At 38.4% G+C, this 11364-nt stretch overlaps 1 protein-coding gene across 1 annotated transcript; it reads left to right on the forward strand.

Annotated features, from left to right (window-relative positions):
- The first annotated feature begins 8828 nt into the window (after nucleotides 1-8828).
- Nucleotides 8829-9769, forward strand: LOC124526372 (olfactory receptor 13D1-like). The gene is given in 2 exon segments (XM_047099351.1): nucleotides 8829-9504; nucleotides 9507-9769. Coding segments are annotated over 2 exon segments (939 nt in total).
- The last annotated feature ends 1595 nt before the right edge of the window (nucleotides 9770-11364 follow it).

Below are 11364 nucleotides of genomic sequence, written 5' to 3' on the forward strand. Positions count from 1 at the left end.
ATGAAAAAACAAAGGAGAATGTTTTCCTTGCTTTGAAAACTGAAATTCCAATTAGCCATGCTATCTACTGTAGATAGAGAAGATGAGAATCCTACATTGAAGATTTAATAGGGAACATCAGGACAAAAATGAGAGGAGAGAAGTATTTCCAGAAAGGAAAAGGTGAACGGGAACTCGGAATTAAGAAGTTATTTTATTTTATCCATTCTGATACCCTATGTCTTTTGGTTGGCGCATTTAGTCCATTTACATTCAGTGTTATTATAGAAAGATATGGGTTTAGAGTCATTGTGACGTCCATAGGTTTCATGCTTGTAGCGATGTCTCTGGTACTTTGTCTCACAGGATCCCCCTTAGGATATCTTCTAGGGCTGGTTTAGTGGTGACGAATTCCTTCAGTTTTTGTTTGTTTGGGAAGACCTTTATCTCTCCTTCTATTCTAAATGACAGACTTGCTGGATAAAGGATTCTCGGCTGCATATTTTTTCTGTTCCTCACATTGAAGATCTCCTGCCATTCCTTTCTGGCCTGCCAAGTTTCAGTAGAGAGATCGGTCACGAGCCTTATAGGTCTCCCTTTATATGTTAGAGCACGTTTATCTCTAGCTGCTTTCAGAATTTTCTCTTTATCCTTGTATTTTGCCAGTTTCACTATGATATGTCGTGCAGAAGATCGATTCAAGTGACATCTGAAGGGAGTTCTCTGTGCCTCTTGGATTTCAATGCCTTTTTCCTTCCCCACATCAGGGAAGTTCTCAGCTATTATTTCTTAAAGTACACCTGCAGCACCTTTCCCTCTCTCTTCCTCCTCATAACTGGAATACCAATTATGCGTAGATTATTTCTCTTTAGTGCATCACTTAGTTCTCTAATTTTCCCCTCATACTCCTGGATTTTTTTATCTCTCTTTTTCTCAGCTTCTTCTTTTTCCATAATTTTATCTTCTAGTTCACCTATTCTCTCCTCTGCCTCTTCAATCCGAGCCGTGGTTGTCTCCATTTTATTTTGCAGCTCGTTGATAGCATTTTTTAGCTCCTCCTGGCTGTTCCTTAGTCCCTTGATCTCTGTAGCAATAGATTCTCTGCTGTCCTTTTTACGGTTTTCAAGCCCAGCGATTAATTTTATGACTATTATTCTAAATTCACTTTCTGTTATATTGTTTCAATCCTTTTTGACCAGTTCGTTAGCTGTTGTTATTTCCTAGAGATTCTTTTGAGGGGAATTCTTCCGTTTCGTCATTTTAGATAATCCCTGGAGTGTTGCAGACCTGCACGGCACTTCCCCTGTGCTGTCTTGAATAACTTGCGTTGGTGGGCGGTGCTGCAGTCAGACCTGATGTCTGCCCCCAGCCCACCGCTGGGGCCACAGTCAGACTGGTGTGTGTCTTCTCTTCCCCTCTCCTAGGGGCGGGATTCACTGTGGGGTGGCGTGGCCCATCTGGGCTACTTGCACACTGCCAGGCTTGTGGTGCTGGGGATCTGGCATATTAGCTGGGGTGGATCGGCAAGGTGCACAGGGGCGGGAGGGGCAGGCTCAGCTCGCTTTTCCTTCGGTGATCCACTTTGGGAGGGGCCCTGTGGCACCGGAAGGGGGTCAGACCCGCCAGAGGGATGGATCTGCAGAAGCACAGCTTTGGGTGTTTGCGTGGTGCAAGCAAGTTCCCTGGCAGGAACTGGTTCCCTTTGGGATTTTGGCTGGGGGGTGGGCCAGGGAGATGGCGCTGGCGAGAGCCTTTGTTCCCCGCCAAGCTGAGCTCTGTCATCCGGGGCTCAACAATTCTCGCTCCCGTTGTCCTCCAGCCCTCCCGTTCTCTGAACAGAGCTGTTAGCTTATAAACTTCCAGATGTCAAGTCCCACTTGCAGTCGGAACACACTCCATCTGGCCCCTCTGCTTTTGTAAGCCAAACTCGGTGGCTCTGCTTGGCCGGTGGGCCGCCCCTCTGCCCTGGCTCCCTCCTGCCAGTCCGTGGAGCGCGCACCGCCTCACCGCCCTTCCTACCCTCTTCCGTGGGCCTCTCCTCTGCGCTTGGCTCCGGAGACTCCATTCTGCTAGTCTTCTGGCGGTTTTCTGGGTTATTTAGGCAGGTGTAGGTGGAATCTAAGTGATCAGCAGGATGCGCGGTGAGCCCAGAGTCCTCCTATGCCGCCATCTTCCCAGGATCCCCTCAATCAAGAAGTTATTTTATTTTAAAAGTGCTGAATAAGACAATGCAAAAATTAAGGAATTATTGGGTGAAGAAAATACCATGGATATACATGAACATCATTGCAAATAAATCACTTTCCCTTATCATGGAAAATGAATACCAGCCTAAATTACCAGATTAAATTAACATGTGTTATGCATTCAATTTATGCCAGTGATGTTCAGGTATGTTACACTAATCCTCAAAACAACTCTAAGAATAGGTTACATAACCCCATTTTAAATGGCATATAATGCTGTGAGATAATGTTTTGCACAAGGTTTATACAGCCAATATGCCAAAGAGCCAAGATTGAAGTTTAGGTCTTCCAATCCACGTGCTTTCCAATAGACATAGTACATCTCTTTACCAGTGGTTAAGGCAACAAAGAAGTAAGAACTGGGACACGGTAGGCTTCCAGAGACAGAGAGCTATGCACTGTAATATGGCCCTAGAAATGGTTAGAGCATGAAAAGGATGAGCTGGGTCAATGATCCCAGCAGTGACCCTGGTTCACTGAAGATCCCAGCAACAAAGAAGTGTTCTTTGTTTCTACACAGATATGTGAAACAAAACCCAGGATAATTCTCAACACCATATAAGAAAATGAAAAGAAGCTTTGTTGTAAGTAGAGGACTACTGCTCATTATTAGCAACTGTGGGGTTGCTATTTATTCAAATATGCACCAGAGATCTAGCACCAGGGATGTCTGGTATCATGAAGAATATGTTGTTTCATAAACAGGAAGGGGAATTAGCTGAAGCAGACCATAGAATGCAACACATAGTGCATTTGATTTCTTTCTGAGGGGAAGGAGGCACAGCCTGTTTCAAGAAGCTCCTTAGGTTAAAATCAGGAAGTTACGGTGAGTACAAGTGCTTTACAAACTTCTACTCTTTTCTCTTGGTGAACTTGGATTGAAAGGTGAATGCTTCATGATCCAAGTCCTCAAGCAGAGTTTGCTTTCCTCCTATAGGTGATCTCCAAAGATGAGCATCAATCTACAGACAGACCTTTAGAGCAAGATGGACAGAAACAGCCAGGCAAGAAACAAACTTCACTTCTTTTTGGTAGAAATAAAGAAGCCAAGGTAACAGTAATCACTAATATCCCCCATACTCCTCACACTGACTCTATCTTCTGCCTTACCTTTTACTGTCTGATATACTTGGGTGCTTCATAAGGTACATCCTATCCATACTGCCCACCTGGACCACTCTAACTGGTGAAGTCTAGAATCCTATTCCAAAAATTGGAAATGTTCAGTGTGTCTTCTCAGAGTGCATATATTTGTGAAGTGATTGCTTGAAATAAAACATTAAATGGCTTAAGTCAGTCTGTGTAATCAAACAACAGAAAATCTCTCTCCAATATCCATTAACTGTTCTTACCCTTTCTTGGGTTTTAATGAAAACTGAGGACAGAATTCTGTAAACCCTTGCCACTGTTTCCTTAAAAGGAAAAGTTAAAAATGCTTTTGATTTTTTTATTACGTTTTTAATTCCACTGTAGTTAACATACAGTGTTCTATTAGCTTCAGGTGTACAAGACAGGTCTATACACTATTCAGTGTTATCATGATAAAGGTACTCTTTAATCCACATCACCTATTTCACGCATCCTCTACCTACCTCCCTTCTGATAACCATCAGTTTGTTCTCTATAGTTAAGGTCTGTTTCTTGGTTTTTCTATTTTCCTTTGCTCATTTCTTTCTTTTTTATTTTTTTAATTTTTTTTTCAACGTTTATTTATTTTTGGGACAGAGAGAGACAGAGCATGAACGGGGGAGGGGCAGAGAGAGAGGGAGACACATAATCGGAAACAGGCTACAGGCTCTGAGCCATCAGCCCAGAGCCTGATGCGGGGCTCGAACTCACGGACCGCGAGATCGTGACCTGGCTGAAGTCGGACGTTTAACCGACTGCACCACCCAGGCGCCCCCTCATTTATTTCTTATATTCCACATATGAGACCATATAGTGTTTGTCTTTCTCTGACTTTTTCACTTAGCATTATGCTCTCCAGTTCTATCCTTGCTACTGCAAATGGCAAGATTTCATTCTTTTTTATAGCTGAGTAATATTCCATTGTGTATCTATACATCTTCTTTATACATTCATCTATCAGTGGACACTTGGGCTGCTTCCATAATTTAGCTATTGTAAATCATGCTGTAATAAATATAGGAGTGCATATATCCCTTTGAATTCGTGTTTTGTATTTTGGAGGGTAAATATCCAGTAGTGTGATTTCTGGATTGTAGGGTAGTTCCATTTTTAATTTTTTGAGGAACCTCATACTGTTTTTCCAGAGTGGCTAGAACTGCCCACCTACAGTGCATGAGGGTTCATTTTTCTCCACATTCTTGCCGTCACTTATCATTTCTTGTGTTTTTGACTTTAGCCATTCTGAGCAGTGTGAGGTAGTATCTCATTGTAGTTTTGATTTGCATTTCCCTCATGATGAGTAATGTTGAGAATCTTCTCATGTGTCTGTTGGCCATCTAGATGTCTTCTTTGGAGAAATGTCTGTTCATGGCTTCTGCTCATTTTTTAATTGGATCATTTGTTTTTTTCGGTATTGAGTTGTAACAGTTATTTATATATTTTGGATACTAATCCTTCATCAGATATGAAATTGGCAAATATTTTCTCCCATACTGTAGGTTGCCTTTAATCTTGATTGTTTCCTTCGCTGGGCAGAAGCTTATTTTGCTGTAGTTTATTTTTGCTTTTATTTCCCTTGCCTCAAGAGACATATCTAGAAAAACGTTATTACAGTCGATGACAGAGAAATTACTGCCTGTGCTCTCTTCCAGAATTTTTATGGTTTCCTGTATCACATTTAAATCTTTAATCAATTTTGAGGTTATTTTCACGTATAGCATAAAAAAGTGGTCCAATTTCATTCTTCTGCATGTAGCCGACCAGTTTTCCCAACACCATTTGTTGAAGAGACTGTCTTTTTCCCACTGTATATTCTTTCTCCCTTTGTCAAAGATCAATTCGCCATATAAATGCGGATTTCTGGGTTTTCTATTCTGTTCCACTGATCTATTTTTGTGCCAATACCATACTGTTTTGATGACTAGAACTTTGTAGTATAACCTTAAGTCTGGAACTGTGATGCTTCCAGTTTTGTTTTTCAACATTGCTTTGATTATTCAGGGTCTTTTGTGATTCCATACAAATTTTAAGGTTGTTTATTCCAGTTCTGTGAATAATGCTGTCGGTATTGCCTTAAATCTGTCAATTGCTTTGGGAAGCATGCACATTTTAACAATATTTGTTCTTCCAACCCATGAGCATTGAATGTCTTTCCATTTCTTTGTGCCATCCTTAATTTCTTTCATCAGTGTTTTATAGTTTTCAGAGTAGAGGTCTCACCTCTTTGGTTAAGTTCTTCCTAAGTACTTTATTATTTTCAGTGCTACTGTAAATGGGATTGTTTTATTAATTTCTCTTTTTGGTGCTTCATTATTAGTGTATAGAAATGCAACAGGGGAGACTGGGTGGCTCAGTTAAGTGTACAACTCTTGATTTTGGCTTAGGTTATGATCTCAGAGTCCATGAGATTGAGCCTCGTGTCAGGATCTGCACTAGCAGCATGGAGCCTTCTTGGGATTCTCTCCCTCCTCCTCTCTCTCTGCCCCTACCCTGCTCATGCTCACTCTCTCTCTATCAAAATAAACAATTTTTTTAATGCAACAGATTTTTGTACATTGATTTTGTATCCTCTGACTTTACTGAATTCACTTATCAGTTCTAGTAGTTGTTCATGTAGTCTTTTAGGGTTTTCTGTATATAGTATTATGTCATCTGCAAAGAGTGAAAGTTTTACTCCTTCTTTACCAATTTGGATGTCTTTTATTTTTGGTTGTCTAATTGCTGTGGTGAGGACTTCCAGTACTATGTCGAATAAATGTGGTGAGAGTGGACAACCTTCTTGTTCCTGACCTTAGGGGAAAAGCTCTCTTTTCCCCATTGAGAATGATGCTAGCTGTAGGTTTTTCATATAAGGCCTTTATTAAGTTAAGGGATTTTCCCTCTAAACCTACTTTGTTGAGGGTATTTATCATGAATGGCAGTACTGTGTCAAATGCTTTTTCTGTGTCTATTGAAATTATCATATGGTTTTTATCCTTTCTAATATTTATGGGATATAAAGCATTGATTGTTTTGTGAATATTGAAACACCCTTGCATCCTGGGAATAAATTCCACTTGATGGTGGTGAATGATTTTTTTAATGTATTGCTGGATTTCTTTTGCTAGTATATTCTTGAGGATTTTTAAATACTTCTGATTTTTACAGTCATAAAATATATATTCTTCATGTTTTGAAAATTTGGAGAATGAGGAAAAACTTAGAAAAATTAAGAATATTAATAATGCTTCCAAATACTGCATTTCAGAGAAAACTAATATTTTGCTGTGGCTGCTTTTTCAGCCACACGTATACAAAATGTGATCACTTATATTGTTATGAAATTTCCTATTATAATGTAACATTACACCATGAGCATTTTTCTTTCCCTTTACTATTCTCCAAGAGTTGGTTGTACAACACATGAAGGTATGTCATCTTACGAATACAGACTGACCCGCAATCAACAAAAACCAGACATCCAGCGAACTAAAAGAAAAAGAAAAACTTGCTGCAACTGTTCAAATTCTAACCAAACTGGAATCATGAAAGGACATGAAATGTCATTTATTTCTCTTACTCTATTCTACTGGGTGGATCATTCAGAAGAAAAAAAAAAGTTAAATAATAATAATAGTGCCAGTACAAATCTTTGACTACTTTTACAAATATACTCCAGAGTTTTACCATTTTGAATTATGTGGCCCAATGATTTGATAGAGATTATCTTTATTATCTTAATTATGTATCTTCTCATATCTATATCTAAGGGATTTACTGAGAATGAGTATTGTATGTTATCAAATGCTTTTTTGGCATCTTGTTAGATGACAGTGTGTTTTGGTTTTTTGCCTGCTTCTTTAGTGTGTTTTATTGATAGATTTTCAATTATTAATTTGGAATTTCATTAATTCATGAAATAAATTATATCACTTTAGTATACAGTTTGGATGTGCTTTATTTACTATTATATTATATATGCATAAGTAATATTGATCCAGAGTTTTGTTCTATCCTTGATAGAATAACAGGCTATTTTAGTTTGATAAAATGTTTTTGTAAAATGTTCCATGTATTTTTTCATATTGAAACATGTAATATAGCACAAAAATTGTTTCTTAAAAGCTTAAAATAACTGTCATAAGCATTCTGCATCCAGCTTCCATTTTGAAAAACAAGTTCTCACAATGGGATCTCTATTACCTACCACAGTACATAAGGCAGAGTTTGAGTTGTATAGATAAATAAATGAAGCATTCTGAGATATGTTAAGTACAGGATGCTGTGACAATACATAAAAGGAGTATCCTCCTCACAAAAAGAGATTGTTTTCCTAGAAAAGGTGATGTCTAAGTTAGGAGGTTCCCTTCTAGCTTAAGAAAACATGTACAAATGCATAAGGAAGAAAGAGTGTAGTATTATGGGGAGACTGAAAGAAATAGCATGGCCATTGCAGAGCATGTGGGGTGTCAGTAGTACCTCCATAATTTCTATATTAGAAGAATCAAGGGGTAACAATATGATTGGAGGAAGAGCTGAAGGACTTTTCTTAAAGTTGTGTTGCATAGCACACACATTGTTTTACAAAGATTATATTTTCCTAGTAAAATGTTTTTTTGTGGGGTTGCTGATGAAGATCATGAAGAAACAAACCCTCCCTTGATACCATATTTGAAGAGGAAATGGAAAAAGTGAAAGCAAAGGTAAATGAAGAAGTTCAGATAGGCCTACCTGATGGGTTGATTTGATGTTCCTGGTAACGTTATTTTTTCTGTTCTCTCTTGTTTTGACCTAAATTCTAAGAAATGCTCCCCCCACCGGATTCTGGGACTATTTTTGAACAGAGAGAAAGCTTCTTTCATCTTTGTATATATATATGTAAATATACATATAATATTATTATATTACATAGAATAAATATGATTATATCATATATATGCAATGTTGGAACTACCCGCTGTTCTAGGTACCTAACAGATTTTATTCAAGTCAAATTGAAGAACAACTTAACAAATAATTATTGCTTTTTTTCCAGTTTACTATGAGCTATCTCATAGTAAAAATGAATAGTTTACTAAAATGAATAGTTTACTGAACTTATATTCAGGTTAAATGATATGGTGCTAGATCTACATAATCTTTTAAATAGAGACCTGCTTCATCAGAAAACAGCTTTAATTTAAAATTTTCTATTAATAAAGACATCCCTATATATCTAAATTTAAAAGTAGTTTGTCATAAATTTTATTTGGCACTTCCCAGTAAAACTCTTGGAGTATTAATAGCCTTGACAATGCTGCTGTGTAGTCCTCAGATGTTCTGGATTTCTCAAAGCCTTACTACAATCCATCATCAATAAAATTTATACCATGTCCCTCATCTTTTGCTTCCTAGGAGTGTTTCAAGAAACAAATACAATACTGGAAGTGAAGGTGTACAACATTAAAAATTTAAATTTCCCTGAGTCTTGTCCTTTTCTAAATGTGACATGGACACATGAGGATGGGGAATTATTCAACCATGACCAAATTCTTTATGGTGGGACTTTCCAAATACCCAGAGCTCCAGCTTTTTCTGTTCGTGCTCTGCCTCATCATGTATGTGATAATTCTGCTGAGAAATAGCCTCCTCACTGTCATCAGCACATTTGATTCTCGCCTCCACACCCCCATGTACTTCTTCCTTGGGAACCTCTCATTCTTGGACATCTGCTACACATCATCATCCATTCCCCCGATGCTTGTCATATTTAAGTCTGAGAGAAAATCTATCTCCTTCATTGGCTGTGCTCTGCAGATGGTTGTCTCCCTTGGGTTGGGCTCCACTGAGTGTATCCTCCTGGCTGTGATGGCCTATGATAGGTATGTGGCCATCTGCAACCCACTGAGGTACCCCATCATCATGAACAGGGTGCTTTATGTGCACATGGCTGCTTGGTCCTGGATCATAGGCTGCCTAAACTCCTTAGTGCAAACAGTCCTGACAATGGTATTACCTTTCTATGGGAATAATGTCATTGATCATATTACCTGTGAGATCCTGGCTCTTCTTAAACTCATATGTTCAGATATCACCATCAATGTGCTTATCATGACAGTGGCAAATATTGTTTTACTGGTGATTCCCCTACTATTAATTTTCATTTCCTATGTTTTTATCCTCTCTTCCATCCTGAGAATTCTGCTGAAGGGAGAAAGAAAGCTTTTTCTACCTGTTCTGCCCACCTGACTGTGGTTATCTTCTTCCATGGTTCAGCCCTTTTTATGTACATGAAGCCCAAGTCAAAGGACACAAACACTTCTGATGAGATCATTGGACTGTCTTATGGAGTGGTAACCCCGATGTTGAATCCCATCATCTACAGCTTGAGGAATAAAGAAGTGAAAGAAGCCGTGAAGAAAGTCCTAAGCAGACACCTGAATTTACTGAAATCATGAAAGGCCTTAAGGCATGTGATATCCTAAGTGGAGAACTGGATCTTGTGTTTTATATTCAAAGATGAAACTGCAAAACCTATTATCATGACAGCTTGTATGTTTGCAAAGCCAAATTTGGGACTCATTCTTTTCAACATAAAATGCTTATGTAAGTCTTCTAAATAGTGCCTTATCTGCTGGGTTTCCAGCTATAAGCAGGTCTGCTAATTGCTCCCATGAAGTTCATGATGCTGTTCATCAAGATGAATCAATATCTCAACCTCAATCTCTCTCAATTTCTCTTTCCCTCTCTCCCTCTCCTCCTTTCTCTTTTCTCACTTCCCCTCACCTCTCTCCTCCATATATTTCCCTTCTCCTCCTTCTTTCTCTTCTTTCTCAGTGTCTTTGAAGTGGACATCTGTTGCTTTTGTTATGCAACATCCCTGCATAATACCTCTACACAATTTGCAGATCTGCACAATATGTAGAAAAATTATGAATATCTTTCTGTTGAGAAACCAACAGTGCCCCACTCTCAGTCCATGTTTTACAGGGTGGGCCTGTCCCAACCCTCTGAAAATTAGGGCAAGCATGGAAACAGGACTTGCCAAAAATTAATTAATTAACTTTTTAAAAAGTTTACTTCTTTAGTCACAGTGCTTGCTGTAGTTTAGCAAGTGACCTGAATCAGACTACATCAGATACCATCCAAGAGTGCTGCCCCAGTGTCAGAAAAAAAAATATTCTTTCTGTAATGATCTCTCAGTGGGTAGAATGTAAACTCAGAGCTCCTGCTGGTCATCCTTGTCAATATGTGGGAGAGACTGAGAAAGTAGAGCTGACAAAGAGAATGTGCCTGACGATGCCATTCTAACTCCTGAAATCAATGATGGCGAAAATTAGACTCATCTCTGTACAGTTTTTTTATACGAATCAGATTAGTATTTTATCCAAAACTAATTTTAGTTAGACTTTACCACATACAACCACATATATCCTAATTGTTATATCTTCTTGCCTCATATCTCCCTCCATCTAGTTATGGAGGACACAGTCAAACTCAGAAGCAGAGAATGGAATGGTGGTTACCAGGGGCTGGAAGGAGAGGAAAATAGGGAGTTATTAGTCAAAGGGTGCAAAGTTTCAGTCATACAAGTTGAATAAGTCCTAGAGACCCACTGTACAACACAGTACCAACAGTTAACAATACTTTAAGTTACTGTATACTTTAAATTTTTCTAAGAGCATACTTACGTTATGTGTTCTTATTGCAAAATAATAATAATCATAAATAAGAGGGTGGGAAGAAACTCTTGGAGGTGGTGGATAGGTTTGTGGCACAGACTCTGATAGTTTTATGAGTATACACTCATCTTCAAACTCATCAAGTTTTATATGTTAATTATGTACAGCTGTTTCAATGGGCAAACTAATTGAAACCCAGAGGGGAAAAGGATTTTACTTTAAATAATAAAGAGTACATATTAAAGTTTTAATAAAGGTAAAACTAATCAGTGGTATTAAAATATTAGAAAGGTAGCTATTTGGGGAAAATTGAGACAGTGAAAGACTGGAAGAGGCATTAGAGAAGTCTTCTAAGGTTATTCTAATGTTCT

This window comes from Lynx rufus, unplaced genomic scaffold (assembly GCF_022079265.1).
Source record: "Lynx rufus isolate CCGP_SWC_20201006 ecotype Redwood Valley unplaced genomic scaffold, mLynRuf1.p SCAF_10, whole genome shotgun sequence".
Lineage (NCBI taxonomy): Eukaryota > Metazoa > Chordata > Mammalia > Carnivora > Felidae > Lynx > Lynx rufus.